The following is a 20,323-nucleotide window of genomic DNA, read 5'->3' on the forward strand; positions in this document are numbered from 1 at the left end:
ACACAGCTGGGTGACTGTTGGGTGTCTGGGTTGGATTTGGGCTCAGGTACTCCTGACTCCAGGGTTGGTGCTCTGTCCACTGCACCACCTAGCTGCCCTATTATTATTATTTTTTAATTTTAATTTGTTTCTGTTTATTGCTCATGAGGGTCTATTTTGGGGGGAGGGGTATTATGTTTACTCTTAAACACGAATATTTTAGTAATGTATAAAAATCATTTGTACAAAAATAAAAATAAATATGTGTAAGCAAAAGAAAAAGAAAATAACTACATGATGTTTATTTAGATGCCAATTCTATTCCCCACAATATTATACTAGATACAATTATAACAAACTATATCAAATATCTTTTGGATAATAGATGGAAAGGATCTTAGATTCTATGGGATCATAGGTCTAGAGACCATAGAGATCATTAGGTCAAACATCCTAATTTTACAGATTAAGAAACTGAAACTCAGATTAAGTGGTTATCCAAGGTCATAGAGGTAGTAAATGTCAGAGATAGGATTTCAACCCAGGGCCATTTCATCATATTGCTGTATTTCAGATCTTTTCATTACATCTCCTCATTTTATTATCTAAATTGATCTCTCAGATTCTGTCTGAACTTCCATCATCTCTCAGAAATTCTTTCCCTACTCTACCTTATTCTCTTATCTCTTTAGTCATATGAACTTCTGCAATGTAATCTGAAGAAAATTTATTCTAAGTTACTGTTTAGAATTCCTTCAAGATAGTTGCACATTTTATTATATCATTTATATATATTAGAAAGTAATATCAAATCATAAAATTTGAGAGCTGAAAGGGACCTGTGTTCATTTTGGACCAATAGTCTCACTGGATCCTATCTATGGTAATAAATCAAATAATTGAACAACATTACAGTTTTGAAGTGCTTTAAAACATAAATCTCTTTTTTAAATATAAACATATATCATTCTCTAGCACACTATCCTCAATTATTTCCCTATCTACCAGTCATTTAAATGTTTTAAAGTCTAAAATACCAAATGTATTATCTTAATTGCATTGGTATTGAGATTCATTATGGAGGAGGAAACTGAGGCTCAGAGAAGCTAAGGGATCTCCTTGCAAATATGAGGCAAGAATTAGGATTAGAACACAGTTCTTCCAACTTCCTAGTCCAGTTTCTATTTTTGCAAATACAGTAAAATGATTCATAACACTGAGGTTTCCACTGCAAATATTAAAATCTTTTTTTGGAGGCAATCAGGGGTGATTGATCTGCCCAGGGTCACATAGATAATAAGTGTCTGAGACTGGATTTGAATGCAGGTCCTTTTGATACCATGGTTATGCTCTAGTCACTATGTCATCTAACTGTCCTGAAAACTGTAGAGGAAAGTCAATCTAATAATCATGGTGTTTGTAGACATAGTAAGTACCGAAATAACCTGTTGACTAGCTTGCTGGTTAGAATGAGTTAACTGAAGAAGCCAATCTAATCTGAGAGAATTATTTTAATTCTTGATCCTATAGAGAACTTTAAATATGATTTCACATACAGAACCAAGTGCATGTTTATGTATCATATACTTGTTGACTGTTATCTTCCCCCCCATACTCTCTAGTATTTTCTTTTTTTAATTGAAATAAAGTTTACAAAGGTTTTTGTATTTTATCTTTTTCCAATTATATGTAAAAAGTTTTCAACATTCATTTTTGTAAGATTTTGAGTTAAATATTTTTCTCCCTCCCACTCTTCTCAAGACAGCAAGGAATCTAATATAGATTATACATTACAATTATGTTAAAGTATTTCCATATTTGATTATCTTCTGGACTAATTTGAATCATCATATAGTCTCTTCATAACATTTGGTTAACAAATCCACAAGAACCAGGGTACATTGTTTTCATTTTCTATTCTGGGATTTTCTTTTCATGAATGTACTTTTCTTCTAACAATGTCTGAACACATATAAAACCAGGAATTGTTTTCATGCTTTAGAAATAGAAACGCTCAAAGAAAATTTACCCTATGGGAGGCCCAGGATTACACAAAGAAGCAAAAGTTACTGTCTCCTTTCCCAGAATGACTACCTGAGTGGATTTAGTCAAGAAATCCATATGCCACTGTGGACCTCATACACAATCTCTAAACCTGTAAGTTCTGATAGATGTTAATTGTTTTTCCTGAAGAAGTTGAGTTGAATAGATTTATGATAATATAGTTTATGTGCATATAATACTTTAATGTTTTGCAAAGCACTTTATCTTCTATCTCATTTAATCCTCTCATCCCTTTTGAAGTAGACATGGGTATCAATATCAAAGGTATTATTAGGCATAAATATTATTAGTATTAGAATTATTGATGTTTTCATGGTTCAAGAAACAGACTTGCCTATGGTTACATAGCTGGTATGAATCAATCAACTAATCAATGAACATAAATTAGGTGTCTATTATGTACACACTGTATGATTTGGGAAAATAAATATAAACAGTGATTATCCTGACTCACAATGAGTTTACATTTTAATGGGAATCCCAGAAATACACATATAAATATATACAGAATAATTTTCATATCTTGAATAAATAGAAATAAATACAAAACAGTTAAGGCCTTCTTGGAGAGATCAGAAAAAGTTTGTATAGAAGATATTAATCAAGTCATGTCTTGAAAGAAAAGAAGGTATTTCATAAGGCAAAGGTAAGGAAAAAAGTCTTCCAGTCATCAGGGAAGGCCAGTGGAAAGGTATGAAGATGGGAGATGATGATGATTTAGGGGTTAACTTTACAAATATTGTTTCATTTTATCCTCAGTTCTCAAGCCTGAGGAGATAATATTATTATCCCCATTTTACAGTTGAGGAAACTGAGGTGGACAGAGGTTTAAGTAACTTGCTCAAGGTCACATAGCTAGTAAGTATTTGAGGCTGGATTTGAATTCAGATTTTCTTAAGTTCAACTCTATCCACTATGCCAACTAGCTTGCCTATATTGTAGCATCATATGTGTGAAAAGCAGAGAGACCAATTTTAAATTGATCAAAGGTAGGATTTGAACCCACATTTTCCTGATTCTGAATCAAAAACTCTTCACTAGCTTTAAGTCAATGCAAATGATACATTACATTTGACATTTAGATAGCTGAGAGATAGAGAATAGTTAAAGACAAAGAGATGTAGTGTTTTAGAATGCATTTATACTGAAGAAGAAGAGGTTTATGCTTTAAATAATTTTAATACCATAATCTTATACACTACAATGGTAATAATCAGTTAATCTCCCTCACTTGATACTTAAGTATACTTTAATTACTCAATCTCAGTTACCCATCATATTCAATTAATTGGTCGATCTTGCCATTTCTATGTTCACCACATTTCTTTCATATTTACCCTTTTCACTATGCATATAGCTACCACCCTGGCTTATGTCCTTAATATCTCTCATCTGAACTGTTACAATAATAGTCAATTAATTTACTTCTCCTTCTTGATACTTAAAACAACCTGGTGAGAAAGGCAGAGCAAGTGTCTGAAATGCCTAAAAACAGATCTTCCCAGGGAGCAGAAAACTCTACTGGCAAATCCAGATTAATTTAATCCCTAAAATTGTGTGAATCTCCATCATAATCTAGTTTTCCTGATATTTATTCACACATCCAGGGATCTAGAACTGGTTGATACGTTCTTGTTAAAAATTAATATGACAAAGGGGAGGCAAGGTGATGCAGTGGATAGAGTACTAGCACTGTAGTCAAGAGAACCTGAGTTCAAATCCGACCTCAGACACTTAACCTAGCTGAGTGACTGTGGGCAAGTCACTTAACCCCAACCTCACAGCCTTCCAAAAACCAATAAAAAAAATAATATGACAGATTGAAAGATCGTTTGGCAATTGAGTAACATTTAGTATGTATCTTGGCACATTTACTAGCAGTCATTATATTAACTATTTTTAAGAAATACATTGTTAGAGAAGGAAAGAATGTTTGAGACCATCTTATTCAATAACCTTCATTTTACCTAGGCAGGTAAGTGATTAGCACAGGCCCAAAGGTAGTCATTTAGAGAGATGGGATTAGAATTTATTCTGACTGACACAATATCTGATTTACACCAAGTTTTCAAAATTGGAAATATATGATTTTATTTTGGTTTTTTTTAAGGTGTAGTTTTTTGTTTTGTTTTGTTTTTTAGGTTTTAGTTTTTTTTTAAGGAGTAGTTTTTTTGTTTTGTTTTGTTTTAGGTTTTAGTTTTTTTGAAATATATGATTTTAAAGAAAAATTAAAATTAAAATATATTGTTTGAAAAATAAAAGGGAAAAGACCCTTGAATTAAGCTACATTAGTACAAGCAATGAAGTACTTAACCCTTCATTTATATGAAATTTTAGAACTATGAAGCAGGTGTGCGTATGACAACAGTTGATGAAAAAGTATACATATTTATCCAAATTAAGTATTTTAAGGACATATAAGAAAAAAGTTACATGTTAGACTGAAAATGTAAATATCTGGGGAGCTCCTTTAGCAAAAACTTCCCCTCTCCAATCCCTGCCTTCCCAAAGGCCTTAATTTCAGGATCCAGAGACTTTCAGATGATGAACCTGTGGCTAGTTCTGTTCTTCCTAAGAGTACACTGCAAAAGTTCTACTTCTTTTTATGGAGAGGAAGGAATTGGTTGAGATATCTATTCTCCCTATTCCATTCCAGGAATTTAGAGGGAAGTAAATTTCCTACCACTAATTAAAGCCCTGAACTGGAAGCCAAATTCCGTTACTGACAACTGTTTGGCCATGGTCATTGGCAGCATAGAACTACTCTATGCAGATAAATATTTTACTCACTGTAACTTGAATGACATGACTTTTAAATACTAGTTTGCAAATCTATTAACTGCCTACAATGAACCTTATGGTTATTTTTATAATATAAATATTAAAAACAAATATAAATGTTTGTGCCTTCTTTAATATGCCACATTTGTTTTGCAGCTTCTTAAAATAATTATTAGTGCTCTCTTCCTTCTCCCTCTTCCCTTTCCACTTTTAACATGCCTTAAAAGGTTTTACTTTTTAGAAAGGTTGAAACTTATGTTTTTGAAGGACCCATATTTTTGAAGGTACATAGAACATATGGATTAACCAAAATACAGTGTACTTTATTATTTTTTTCTTTACAACACAGTGGGATTAAGTGACTTGCCCAAGGTTACAAAGCTAGGTAATTATTAAGTGCCTGAAGTTGGATTTGAACTCTTGTCTTCCTGACTCCAGGGTTGATGCTCTATCTACCTCACCACCTAGCTGTCCCCTAAAGTATACTTTACATGTTTACAACATGTCTGTTCTTTCATTCCAGTAAGCTGAATGTTTAAGACTGTAGTCTAGACTATGGGTCTACGAAGCATTGGCCATCCATGGTGGGAATTCAAGATTCAGAGACATTATGTGATCTTTCCAGGTTAATGGGACAATTCATTGGCAGAAACAACTATTTAGTATTACTAACTTCCATTTCTCACCAGAGTTCCCATCCTTTTCCTCATGCCACAAAAACCCTTCTCTCCATGTGTCCATGTGACAGGATGGAATTCGAGCAATTTTGTGTTTTCCAATTCAGAAATTACTCTGTTAGTATGTTGTGGTTCAAGAAAATTACATACAAGGATGTTTTGAACTTAGCACAAAAAATGTTGTAAATCAGCTTCAATGCTTGAAAATGAACAATTCTGAACATGTGCTGAATCGATTTGGACTCTTGAGCTTCTTTTTGTGGCTTCAGTGACTTCTGATTTAGTTGTTTGAAAACAACTAGAGGAATTTGACATAATGATCTACAGTACTACCTCTGGGTCTCTTGGAATTGATTTAGGATAATATATTAATTTTATTTCTTAGTAAGAAAAGGAGAAATACATGTGCAGCTTGTGGGTGAAGGAAAGGAAAAACGATATTTAAAAATATTGTTAGGATAAATTGGCTAGGAGATTTAATTGAGAGAACTTTTTAGAAACAAAAGTAAAGTTTCTTCAAGGTTATTCCTATTTTTAAACAACTTTACCTTTCCTACACCTTAGTGATTTAAGGATTCTTTTTAAAGGGTTTTAGGGTGATTTTTGGACAATCTGAAATAGACAAAATTCCTGACCTGATCCTTGCTTTCTTGTTTGCTTCATGTGAGTTTTTAAAAAATAATAGAATTGTAATAAATTATGGAGACTATGAAACATTTTTTTTATTTTTTTTATTAAAGATATTATTTGAGTTTTACAATTTTCCCTCCAATCTTACTTCTGTCCCTCCCCCACCCCCTACGGAAAGCAATCTGTCAGTCTTTGTTTATGAAACATTGTTTTGCTTAATTTTATGATATGGAAAATTTTTGAAGAGGGGGGAATGAAATAGATAATTATGCAACCAAAGAAAGAATTTTTCTTTAAGAGAAATCCTAAAGTTGAAAGGAATCTTAGTTATCTAGTACATAGTCTCATGATCAAGTAAGTCTGAGTTATAATACCAGGAAAAAAAAAATGTTTCGCCCTTTATATTTCAGGCTCCGATAAGGCTATTTCTTAACTTCCCTGAAAGTCATTGGAATTAAAGGGCTTCTTGTTCTGTGCTTGTTTACAGTATTTTCCTATCCTCCCTTCCCCAGCCCAATGAGACTAAAAGGAAAAAATGCATCATGTTTAGTACCACTATACTAATTACCCTGGCAATTCTTAGTTATTCAAATAGTAAGGCTTCAAGAACTAAAATACTATAATAGTATCAGAGCCTCTGCATCATACTGAGAATTTCATCAGTCTCCTTCCCTTTATCCTTCTCTATCCTTCTCATCTCATCCTTTATCCTTCCTCATCCTTCCTAAAGCTATAGGGAAGTCCCAAGAGATATAAAAGGATAAAAATAATACAACAGCACTCAATCAAAATTGAGAAGTGATGTTTTAAAAGTCTGCTCACTCCCAGGAAACCCTCTATTATATGTACTTCAAAGGAAGGAAGATAAAAATGTTTATCGAGTCCCCACTATGTATTAGGCACTGTGTTAAGAATTTTACAAATATCTTATTTCATTATCACAACAATCCTGTGGGGGCAGTTGCTAATATTATTCCTCCTTTGACAGTGAAGGAAAATAAGTAGATAGAGGTTAAATGTCTTACCCAGTGTCACAGAGGTAGTGAATATTTGAGTCAGGATTTGAATTCAGACCTTCTTAACTCAAGGTCAATTGCTTTATTTGCTCTGAGACTAGGTAAGGAGGTCCAACTTTTTCTTGGTCTTTTTTCTTTTTCCATTTATTTATTTATTTTTCCAACCACATGAAATGGTAGTTTTCACCAATCTTTTTTTTATATAGATATTTTTCTCCCTCTCTTCACCTTCCCCCTAACAGAAAGCAATGTAGTAATATAGTCTCTATATCTATGATCATGCTAAACATAGATCCTTATTATTTATGTTGTAAAAGAAGAATTATATCCAAACAGAAGAGGAAAAAATTAGAGAGAAAAAAATGACATAATTAATAAGAAACATTCTTTAAAAATTGAAAATAGTAAACCTTAATCTGCATTTAAACTCCATAGTTTCTTCTCTTGATATGGATAATATTCTCCATCACAAGTATTTTTTTATTATTATACTGCAGAAATGATAAAGTCCATCATAGTTGGTCATCACATCGTGTTGCTGTTAGTGTGTATAATATTCTTCTGATTCTGCTCACTTCACTCAGCATCAGTTCCTTCAAGTCTTTCCATGATGCTCTGAAGTGCTGTCCTTCATGTTTTCTTATAGAACAATAGTATTCCATTACATTCATATACCACATTTTATTCAACCATTCCCCAACTGGTGGACATCTCTTTGATTTCCAATTTTTTGCCACTATGAAAAGAACCACTATATGTTTGTCTTAACCCAGGTTATATGTGGCTCTAATTTCACAAATAAGAAATCTATGTTTATAAAGCTGATAGAAAATGCAGAACTTTTTAGATAATATTTGAAAGTAGAGAGCAGACCACCTGTAAACTATCCCTCATACTTTTCAAGGCTGATTCAGAATGTTTATGTCAGTTTTAGAGAAGAGTAGAAAAGTAACTATTTTGTCTAGCAACTTGCCTCAATGTCTCAACATTGCCTAAATCTAGTCTCAAGCAAATTTCAACATTTAGCTGCTATAGTTATATTTTATATTTTAAGTAATGATTTAAAATTTTTTCTCATAGAAGTGAATAAGCTTAATTCATTCATTCATTCTTATAGAAGTGAATGAGGCAGTATGAAATGATACTGTGGCTATACAATCAAAAGTCCCTGCCCCTGATACTTTACTGTGAACCTGGGCAAGCTATTTGACTTCCCTGAGCTTTATTTGTAAAATTAAGAGCTTGGACCAGATTTTCTCTTTGTATAATTATGTAATGCTTTGCTATTTGTAATTTTTAATTTTATTAGTTTAAAATCATATTAAGACCTTTGCAACACACACACACACACACACATACACACACGAACATAATATCCTTTAACAACCCTATGAGGCAGCATTTCAAGTTATTTTACTTTCTAAAATGAAGAAATGAACCCCAGAGAAATAGTGTGATTAAATTATGACTCTTCTATATCCAGGGTCATATGACTTATAAATCCTCATGTTCATAACTGAATGAAGCACTATAGATAGAATGATGATAACAATAATAATAACAATAAACTAGTATTTCTAAGCATTCTTACTTTGTTCTCACAATAATACTAGGAGATAGGTGCAATTACTATCGTCATTTTACAAATCAGGTAACTAATCTGAAAGAAGTTAAATGATATGCCTAGGGTTACACAGCTCCTATGTGAGATAGGAGCTAAATTTTAAGTCTTACTGACTAGGTCCAGGGCTCCATCCATTGGGTCACTTCAGGACAGTATACAGTCCTACAACTCTTACCTTTTTCATTCTGCACACTATTTCTCTCATAATGTAATCTGAAAGAGTATTAACATTTTCAGCAACTTGTCAGACTCTTAACTCATTTTGAGCTTTCTCTGCAGTAAAATTCCTAGATTTTTTTTTAAAACTAGAAATATTTTCTGGCTAGTTTCCCCCCATATTGCATATATGGGTTGATGCTTCGATTTCAAGTAGAAATATTTATATTGATGTCCATTCAGTGTTGTATTATTTGCCTTCGTCCATTATGCTCACCTGGAAAGTATTTTGGAGCCTGTCATTTGACATCTTAAGCCATTTAGCCATTTTTCTAGGCTTTGTATTAACAATAAATTTGACATACATGCAATCTGTGGCTTCATCCAGTGCTCTGATAAAAAAAGAAAATATTCAACAGCAACACAGTTTCTCTAAGGTTCTCCTTAGAGAATGACTCCAAATAGACACCTGGTCCATCACTGACTATTTCTATATTGTTATGTTATCACTTCAAGATGCTCCTAAATTATTGTCAACTAGCCCAAATTTCTCCATCTTATTCCCAAGTGAAACTGCCATTGTAGTTAACTAGTCAAAAACAGCAATAGTTTTTGTAGTCTAGAATTTTGTGCCTTGTCAAGGCCTTTTAGAAATCAGTTTCCTTTTTCCTTATTCCTTAATCATTCATTGTAGTATTTTTCAAATTCTAGAATAATCAAGAATAAGATTACTGATCTACAAAACTTATTATCTTCAATTTTTAAAAGTTGTCTTATGTATTATGCCTTTTTTTCCTCTAAGGTTTTCTTTCTTCTGTTTGGATCTTATTCTTCTCTCATAACGTGATCAATATCAACTAAAAAAAAGATTACTGGTCTATAATCCATTGTCTTACCTTTTTTTTTAATTTGATACATTTGCCTTCTCCTTTTCCACCCATTCTTTTTTATTGATATTTTATTTTTCCAAATACATGTTATGAAAGGTTTTTCAATATTCATCCATATGCATATGTATAATTTTAAAGTTACAAATTTTCCTCCCACCCTCTCTTCCTAACCCTTTCCTCTAAGAGGCAAACAGTCAAACATGCTTACAGATTAGTTCTTTTCAGTATGAGGAATTAGGATTAAGGGAAAGAGATATATATATATAAGAGATAATTTTTATAAAGTGTTCATCAGGGGGTGGCTAGGTGGTGTAGTGGATAAAGCACCAGCCTTGGAGTCAGGAGTACCTGGGTTCAAATCTGGTCTCAGACACTTAATAATTACCTAGCTGTGTGGCCTTGGGCAAGCCACTTAATCCCATTTGCCTTGGAAAAAAACCTAAAAAAAAAAATAAAGTGTTCATCAGATTCTGAAAGGTTGCTTTTTTCCTCTGGAGTCCAACCATTTATTATTTCTTATCGAACAATGATATTCCATAGTATGCAGGTACTTTAACTTGTTTAGCCACTCCCCAATTGATGGGCATCCCTTCAATTTCTAATTCTTTGCCACTACAAATAGGGCTGCTATGAATATTTTGGAACATGTGAGACTTTTCCCATTTTTTATGATTTCTTCAGGTATATATAGACTTAGAATTAGAATCGCTGGGTCAAAGGGTATGAACAGTTTTATTGCTCTTTGGGTATAGTTCCATATTGCTCTCCAGAAAGGTTGGATCTGTTCACAACTCCATCAGCAGTGCATCCCAATCCTCCATAACCTCTCCAACATTGATCATTTTCTCTTTTTCTCATCTTAGCCAATCTGATAGGTGTGAGGTGATACCTCATAGTTGTTTTAATTTGCATTCTCTAATCAATAATGATTTGGAGAGCATGTTTCATATGATTATATATAGCTTTAATTTCTTCATTTGAAAATTGTATATTCATATCCATCAACTGGGGAATCCTACCCATTTTCTAGGATCACCACTAACAATACCTCAATAGGACAGTGGTTTCTAACTCAAGTGAAGTTGACTTAGAATGCATATTGTTTCTATTTTTATTATTTATTTTGTTAACTATTTCCCAATTATATTTTAATCAGGTTCAGACCCTACTTAGGAGTGTTCTGTAACCTGCTTCCTGAAGGCCACAGATATGATATTATTGCTCTAGGATATACTTTGGTCAGTTAGATTGCCCAATCATTTCATTTATCTTGGATTTTCATTCCCTGCTAACCAGTTATATTTTGCCTCTTTTAGTTCAAAGGTTGTTCTTTCTTTTGGGGTTAAGTTGACTTGTCCAAGGTCACACAGCTAGGTTACTAAGTGTCTGAGGTCAAATTTGAACTCAGGTCCTCCTGACTCCAGGCCCAGTGCTCTAGTCACTGTACCACCTTGTTGCCCCAAAAGGTTGTTATCTTGGAAAAAGAAAATAGAAGCTAGTTTGGAGTTCAGTCAGTTACCTAGCATTTATTAAGAACTATTATGTACTGTGCCTAGCATTGGGAATTCATAGTAAATCAAAAATAGTCCCTGATTCCAAGGAGCTCATAATCTAATGAAGGGAGACAAAAAGTAAATTGTTACCAACTAGATATAATCAGAATAAATTAAGGGTAGTTTCAGAGGAAGGAATTAGGATTAAAGGGGACCAAAAGGCATCTTACAGAAATTGAGACTTGAAGGAATCCAGGAGTGTCCTACTAGAGGTGTAGATGAAAGAATATTTCACTGATGTTGTTCAGGCATTCAGTCATATCTGACTTTACTCATGTATATTGTTGTCCATTGGTTTTTCTTGATAAAGATACTAGAGTAGTTTGATATTTTCTTCTCCAGCTCATTTTAAAAATGAGGATACTGAAGTGAACAAAGTTAGTGACTTGCCTTGGGTCACACAATAAGTGTTTGAGACCAGATTGGAATTCATCTTCTGACTCCAAACCCAATACTCTATATTCACTTCTTCACCTTGCTATTTATCTAAAGAGAGGACAGCTAATAAAACTGTTGAGAGTGTGGAAATGGAGTATCATTTGTGAGGAAGAGTGAATAGGCTAGTATTTCTGGATCTCATAGTATGTAGAATGTAGTAAGGTGAAGAAAGCTGGAAAGGGATGAAGGGACTGTGTAATGAAGAGTTGAGTGCATTGGAGTGAGAAGAGATTTAAGGCAAGGAAGTCAACCAGCAGTTAGTTATAAGGTAATTAGAGTCTCAACTAGGGTGTTTATAGTATCAAAAGGCAATAAGTCTTATTTATTAGAAAGATTTATAAAGGTAGAAATTAAATTTTGAGATTTTGGCAACAGATTGAGAAGAGAGAGAGAGAGAGAGAGAGAGAGAGAGAGAGAGAGATGTCATGGATGATACCTAGGTTGTGAATCTGGGAGATTTAGAGGATGGTGGTTCACTTGAATAGAAAAGTTAGGAAAAGGGAGAATTTGGGAGTAAAGGTAATTCTTTTTGGGGTATGTTGGGTTTCAGAAGTCTAATATGTAGAAGTGTCTAATGGGTATCCGTATTAGTTTAAAATATCTAATAGACAATAGAAGATGAAAATTGAGTATGTCTTCTCACCATCATCTGTTATAATTTGATCCAGGAGAGCAAGGATCTTTGATCCCTTCTTTGTTCTTTGCCCCTAACAGAATTTTTGTTATATTTTTAATCTTTTAAAAGTTTTTACAACATATTTCTTTTTAAAAAAAGGTTGATTTTGTTGTCATTGTTAGCATTCTCTGTCTGGCTCAACTCATTCAACAAAATAATTAGCATTCCTAGATTTGCACTCATTCTCACCTTGATTTTGTTTCTATTTCCTATATTCCTCTTTCATAAATATGAATTTGTTGACAAATACCTTGTTTATATGTGTGGTCTTCTTTTGTGTGGTCTTCTTTAGGTTGTTCCCACTTTTCCTAATTGGAATAATTTCTTTATCTAAAGAATTTCATTTTTTGTGCCCTTTTGTATCATTTAGTACCCCTTTGTACCCTTGCCTTTTGTACCCTTAAGAGAGCCTCCTCTGCTCTGAAGTCTTTACTTTTTTTTTTTATTTTTAGGTTTTTTTTTGCAAGGCAATGGGATTAAGTGGCTTGCCCAAGGCCACACAGCTAGGTAATTATTAAGTGTCTGAGGCCAGATTTGAACTCGGGCACTCCTGACTCCAGCACCGGTGCTCTATCCAGTGTGCCACCTAGCCACCCCAAGTCATTGCTTTCAATGTCTATACTTAGAAAAATTTATGGTATTTTTTTCCTTTAGAAAGAGGAAGCATGGCATAGTGGATACAGAGTTGCATTGCATGAAGTATTGTCCAATTCTTTTCAGTTATATCTAACTCTTTGTGACCCTATTTGGAATTTTCTAGGCAAAGTGGTTTGCCAGTTCCTTCTCCCTTGCACAAAGCTGGACAAATGATTGAGGAGTGGTAAATGGCATGAAAATTATTTTTCTAGAGGGTTTTCAAGAGACAAATCCAACATTTCTTAAAAGATTTTTCCTAAGAAAACAACATGAAATAAATATCTCAGCTTCTGGTTGCCATTACACCACACAAATGCTAAAGGCATTTTTCTTTTGATCTACTCAGGGGTAGCCTCATTCTTCTCACTATAGGAACCTGCATGTCTGGACAACTTAAGAAGATTTTTGTTTTAGCATAAAACAATGCAATCATTTTTTGTTTTTTGGCAAAAAATTTAAGCTAAAAAATATCTTGTTAAGTTGTTCAAACCTACAGGGTTTTGTGAAAATAAGTCTGATTTGCCTTAACATTTTTTGTTTTTCTGTACCTAGATGATGAAACTATTCTGTCTAATGAGAATAGAGAGGCTGTTATCAAAATTCCCATGAATATAATCAGATATTAATCAGTAAGAAATAAAACAGTAGACTATTAGCTTTCACCTATACCTGATGGCATGTGATAGCTTATCAAGTTCTGTGTTTTGTTTAATGCCCCACTAAAGTGCTATGGGGATCAAACTAGATATCCACAGTCCATTGTAGGTACTTAATAAATGCTTATTGATTGATTGATTGACTTTGTGAACTTCAAAGCCCTAAGTAAATATGGAATTTGGACCTGTGATTTCATTGGGAACTCCCAGATCAGTTTAATATGATGATGTAATATATTACTATTAACAATTAATATTAATCAATAGAATTAACAACTATAATTACATATCTATATTTTTGATGCTTGTTGATCAATAATATTTAAAATCATAGACTTTAGAATGGAAAGATACTATGATAATAGACAAACACAACTCTTTACAAAGGTGGAAACTGAGTTAGTCTTGTGCTCTTTCTCCTCTGACCCTCTGATTTTAATATTTCTATTCTCATTAAAAGCTCAAAAAGAAGTGATAATCTTGGAGTCAAGTTCTTGGTTCAAGTTCTCCCTCTGATTATTATTTAGGGATATCTAATTTGATCCTCATAAAACTCTAGTAGGGTATTAAACAAAACACAGAACTTGGCATACCATCACATGCCATCAGGTGCAGATGAGTGCTAACAAATATTCTAATTTTTTATTTCTTACTGATTAATATCTGAATATATTCATGGAAATTTTATAACATCTTTTCTATTCTTATTAAACAGAATAGTTCCATAAGCTAGGTAGAAAAAACCAGGCTGATGCCATTTAATCCTTTAAGTGCTTCAGATAACTTTCTAACACTATGCTACAAATGAGTTATAAATCTGACTCAGTAGAGAATGTTTTTACACCAGGTGTTTCCTCTATATTTCTGAAATCATAGCTCCAAGTTAGTCCCTCATTTTCCTAAAAACAAAACAAATCAAACCAAAAAAAAAAGAACTTCATGCTTTTTTTTTTTTGGATTATTTTCAATGGAAATTTGAGTAGGTTTGCAAATATAATTGTACCAAGGGTCTCTGCCCATAAGGAATATGCAATTTAGTGATAAAGAAGGCCTACATTACAAATTGCAAAAACCCATCATAATTAGATATACAGTTAATGGCAACTACTTGTAGACAAAAATTGTATAATTCAAGAACATTATGTTTATATCTGAGTTTAAATTATATTTAATTTTTAATTTATTGTTAAAAATGAAACCATTTAGTGATTTTCCTCTCCCCATGTGAATTTAAATCCATTCTTCCAAGTCAGTGACTTTTAGAGATTCCAGATTCTGATCCCCAAATTTTCTTTGGTTTATGCACCCTCCTTTTTTTTTTCCTGTGTGGTGGGTTTATTATCACGGGTGTTCCCAACCAGAAGGAGGAAAACACTGCAGAAAACATCTGTTTCCATTACTCCTGTAGAGTTGATTCATTATGAAAATAGGAAAAGGTTAAATGAAAAACATTTTAGGGAAGTCACAAACCATACAAGGTACTGGCTTAGCCACAACTGTGGGTGTAATTTTTTTTTCCCTCTCTTCTTTTTCCTTTCAACAGGGAGACACATCGCCTCTTCCTCCCACTGTTCCAGACTGTCTGCGGGCTGATGTTAGGATTTCTCCTTCTCAGAGCCAAAATTGTTCCATCTATTCAACTGAACAGAGTATCACCCACGGCTTCCTCTACCCTCCTAGTTAGTATGACTCTTTTTAGCACAGCAGCTTCGAAAGCCTTCATCAGCTGGATGTGGGCATGTGCTTAAACATACACCCCAAACCAAAACAGCTTTCTTGGGGTAAGCAGCCTGCACAGGAGGAGGCATCCAAGGGCTGTGTGCTGACCAGATGCAACATAACAACTGTAATAAAGACTAATAAATTTTGCAGTGTGAGCCACAGGTCATCTGTAATCTTACCCAGATGTTTAGAGAGTTCATCAGGTTTAAGTTTAAATTTAAAATAAAATTCTTTGGTGAGAGATGGATGTCTAAAAAAACTCTATATTAAAAACATAGCTGTCTCTCTAAAGAATTCAGATTGGATTCTGGAGAGTTTTGTTCAAAAGACAACATATTGAGCTATTGAATATTGGTGAAGTTAGGCAGCTTAGCTACTCTTAAAAATATTTTTTTTGATCTCTCTGGAAATCTGGAAAAGTTGACATTTTTCTGAAGCTTGAATTCATGCCCTTTTGAATAGAGAACATCATTCAAATTTAAGTTCCCTTGAAATTTCCAGTAGTTTCAAGTACCAGCTAAGTTTCTGTTCTGATATTTTGATACTTCGAATATTTTTAGTCATGACCAGAAATATGAAGTTCACAGAGGTTCGTGGACTTGTCACAAAGAGGAAAGTGATCATAATCAAAACAACTGGCAGCATGTTGTTTTAAAAATGTGGAAATAATGTCAAAATTGGATAAGCTCTGGACTAGTAAGATTAATTTTGATTAATTTTTTGAAAAATACAGAATGTATTATTAAATAAATGGTTTTGTGAGCATCTAGGCAGGGAATCAAGTGATGCAGTAGCTAATTTTGATTTTTGAAATAGACTGATTTGACTTCAAATACAGCATTATACACCTATTAGCTATATGACACTAGGTAAGTAATGTTACCCATGGAGCTTCAGATTCTTCATGTGTTAAATAAGAACATTAATGACAACTACTTCACTGGGCTATTGTGAGGATTAAATGAGTTAATTTTTGTAAAATGCTTGGTAAAACTGAAAGCACTATATAAATGCTATCTATTGTTATTATAAGTAGCTAGGAGGTAAAATTTATAGATTTGAAAGTGGAAGTGAACTTAGAAGATACTGAGTCAACCCCACTCATTTTACAGATGAGGAAATTGAGGCATATAGAAGGTAAGTGATTTGCCTAGAGTCACATGGCCAAAAAGTATTTGGGTCTTGAAATCAAATGTCCCATTTACCTTGATGCTGTTGTTGGCCCTGCCCATTTTAACCATAAAAAAAAAGATTTTGATTGAGATATAGATAATACAACAAATTTTCAGATGTCTCACAAATGAAAGGAGTTTACAGATTTAATTGAGTCCAGTTCTAAAAACATTTCAACAAGCTAGGACAAGGAATTGAATCTAATAAAATTTAATAGAGATAAATGTAGAGTTCTATTCTTGGACCTAAAATATTAGCTACAAGAATGCAAAATGGAGAAGATATTGCTAGAAAAATGTGTGGAAAAGATCTGGAAGTTTTAGTATATTACAAATTCAATATCAGCAATTGTTACATGGTCATCAAAAAGTAAATGTGAGAGTAAGTTCTTTCTTTGCACTATATAGTTCAGAATAAGGTAGGATAATGGTATTGTTGTACTTTGTCATGATCATACTAAATCTTGTAGTCTGGCAAAGCCAATTAAATTCATTGTGAACCTCCACACCTCAGAAATCAGCAAAAGATGTATATCATGATCGGATTATTATTTTGTCTTAAGAAAGTGGCAGAGAAAATGTTAACACTGTGGATTAAATTTCAACATGTGTCACCAGCATATCTCTGCAAGAAATCAATCCTCAACTTTCAAAGATAATTTCCATTGTGGTAAGGAAAGGCTTCAGAATATTACTACACTGTGTGGGGATATTGACCACAAGGTACTATAAAGCTAATATCTTGGAGGTCACAGAAAGATAGGTGGGAAACAAGGGCCAAGTCTGGAAGAACCTGACCACATCTTGTGAAAGGAGGGATTACACCATTTGGTAGACTCCTTTTTTCATATTTTTGTTTGTTTTTTAGGTTTTTGCAAGGCAATGGGGTTAAGTGGCTTGCCCAAGGCCACATGGCTAGGTAATTATTAAGTGTCTGAGACCAGATTTTAACCCAGGTACTCCTGACTCCAGGGCTGGTGCTTTATCCACTGTGCCACCTAGCCGCCCCTCCTTTTTCATATTTTTAAAGAATCTTAATATCTTTTAAAAATATCACCTTCATTTGGGATTATATTCTTCTATACTACCCTATCTAATAAGTCATCTTTTCAAATAAAGAATAAGGGAAAAAAATAAGGAAAAAAAAGTATTTTGGGAAAACTAATACATTCATTTTCATTTTTTTTTTTGGTTTTTGCAAGGCAAACAGGGTTAAGTGGCTTGCCCAAGGCCACACAGCTAGGTAATTATTAAGTGTCTGAGGCTGGATTTGAACTCAGGTCCATCCTGACTCCAGGGCTGGTGCTTTATCCACTGAGCCACCTAGCTGCCCCTGAAAACTGATACATTAGTGAAGTCTGAACCATAAAGACAATGTTCTATACCCATAGTCTTCCATCTTTGCAAAGAAGGGAGATTAGCTTTCTATTATAACTAAGAATTCTAGTTAGCTAGGTACTGAAGGATTGTGTTATCAGCATCTTCAGTGTTTCATTACCATGTAAGAAAGTTCTATTCTACTTAAACCTAGTTATATTTCTGATCTGGAATTTTCGCTTCAAGAAGGGAAGATTAGAGAGGTCATGATAGCTCTCTTGGAATATATATATATATATATATATATATATATATATATATATATATATATATGGTCTTTCATATATATATATATGAAAGACCATTGTGTGTGTAAGAGGCAAGAAATTAAAATTGTTTCACTTGACCAATGAGTTAAGAAAAAAATTATTTTGCTTGATCAAAGAGTTAAGAACAGTGAGTTGAAGTTTCAGAGAGATACATGTCAATTCAGTAGAAGAAAAATTATTATTAGAGTACAATCTGTTGCCTTTGGAAATAGCAAGCACTCTATTCAGTGAGGGCTAGATGACTATTTATTGGGGATATTGTGATAGATATCAAGTTTTATAATGTATATAACCTTAAATGATAATAATTAGCATTTATGTAACACTTTAAGATTTGTAAAGTGCTTTTCAAAATTATCTCATTTGAGCCTCACAGTTATCCTGAGAAGGGTTATTATTACCTTTTTAGATGAAAAAATTAGCATTTGGCTTGTGTTTTGAAGTGAATAGGTGGAATTTAGACAGATTGTGATAAAGAGAAGTAGGGGAGAATTATTACTGATGAAGGTAGTGGTTACACAAAGAAATATTTTGAGTAGAAAAGTCCCTTGCTATCTTACTATATCTTTCCAAGAGTTTTATTAAGTTGTTGAACTATGAATTGGGTCACTCAGTAGACATTTTAATTGGTTGTTAATTCATACAATTGTTCTAATGCCAATCAACAGTTGAGCAAGTCAATGACATGGGATACAGAAGTTGTAATGATCCCTCAGAGTGTTCTCTTTTATCATCTACCCATCCCCTGCTTCAGTACAAGGAAAAGGCCCCAGGTAGCCAGCTAAGGATGGAAAATGTGCAGGATAGAAATATAAGATAGAAATGCTTCAGCAGTAGTGGTTATTACTGAATTTTCTGTCTGCTACTTAGCATCTTCCTTAGTACCTCATAATTAAGGGGGGGATTTTGGGTTGAGTGAGGAGATGGAATAATGATGGAATAATGATGCAGGATGCTCAAGCCCCAAATAGTTCACTATGATTTGGCCCTTTTCTCATTAGATTGTGAACTCCCTGAGAACAAGTGACTAGTTTTGCCCTATTTTTATTCTTAGCTCCTTGGACAAGCCTGGTACTGAGCTGGTGTTAAATAAATGCTTGTTGATTTGACTTGATTTTTTTCTTCAATAACTTTTTTTTTACAGTATTCAACAAGACAGTCAACAGTCAATATGATGCTTTACTTACAAGTAATTTGATTCCCACTTATAAAGAATTTAAACGTAAGTTCTAGTGATGAATTTATGATATTAAAACTAATTATGGTACTTTTGGGGATTTCAGGGAAAATATCACAGTTACCCAATTGGCATGAATGCTATTATATCCTCTTGGTATAAATAGAGTTCTTAATAGAAAAACCTTTTTAAGATGTCCTCTTGATTCAGTTGCGGACCACTTTCTTGCCTAGCTTCTTAAATCATTATTCTCTTATGTAATTCAACAATAAAGAAACCACTTACAAACAAAATTATCACTGTATTTCTTTGAAGGCAAATGCAGGTGTCAGTACTTACCCTTCCCTTTGTAGTCTAGCTCTTGAGCTAGTAGCTGTGTTCTGACCTTCTAAAATGAACAAATATTGCTGCCTAAGAGAATTTAAGTCTCAGGAGAAATATGTAGAAGTGTTCATCTCTACTTTCCAGATGGGAAGGGAGGGAGGGAGAGAGAGAGAGAGAGAGAGAGAGAGAGAGAGAGAGAGAGAGAGATGCCTGAAATAGTAGAGCTTTTTATTTCATTGTTCAAAACTCAAAGTAAATAAGGGGAGCTAGGTGGTACATTAGAGTCAGGAAGAGTGGGGGAGTTAAGGTTAGCTTCAGCGTCAAATACTTACTAGCAGTCACTTAACTTCTATTTGTCTCAGTTTCTTCACTTGTGGAAGGTTGTTGTAAGGATCAATATTTGTGGGGGCAGCTAGGTGGTGTAGTGAATAGAGCAATGGCCCTGGAGTCAGGAGGACCTGAGTTCAAATTTGACCTTAGACATTAATAATTACCTAGTTGTGTGA

General features: G+C 33.6%; 1 protein-coding gene across 4 annotated transcripts in view; it reads left to right on the forward strand.

The window, feature by feature from the left end:
• ENPP3 (ectonucleotide pyrophosphatase/phosphodiesterase 3) overlaps nucleotides 1–20,323 on the forward strand; it is a 111,886-nt gene that overhangs the window by 79,873 nt on the left and 11,690 nt on the right. For all 4 annotated transcript variants that reach the window (XM_074187599.1, XM_074187601.1, XM_074187598.1 and 1 more), the window contains exons 21-23: nucleotides 1,982–2,136; nucleotides 15,320–15,455; nucleotides 19,461–19,538. In XM_074187599.1, coding sequence (XP_074043700.1) covers nucleotides 1,982–2,136; nucleotides 15,320–15,455; nucleotides 19,461–19,538 — 369 coding nt within the window. The remainder of the gene's footprint in view (nucleotides 1–1,981; nucleotides 2,137–15,319; nucleotides 15,456–19,460; nucleotides 19,539–20,323) is intronic.

This window comes from Macrotis lagotis, chromosome 5 (genome assembly GCF_037893015.1).
Source record: "Macrotis lagotis isolate mMagLag1 chromosome 5, bilby.v1.9.chrom.fasta, whole genome shotgun sequence".
In the NCBI taxonomy this organism is placed as follows: domain Eukaryota; kingdom Metazoa; phylum Chordata; class Mammalia; order Peramelemorphia; family Peramelidae; genus Macrotis; species Macrotis lagotis.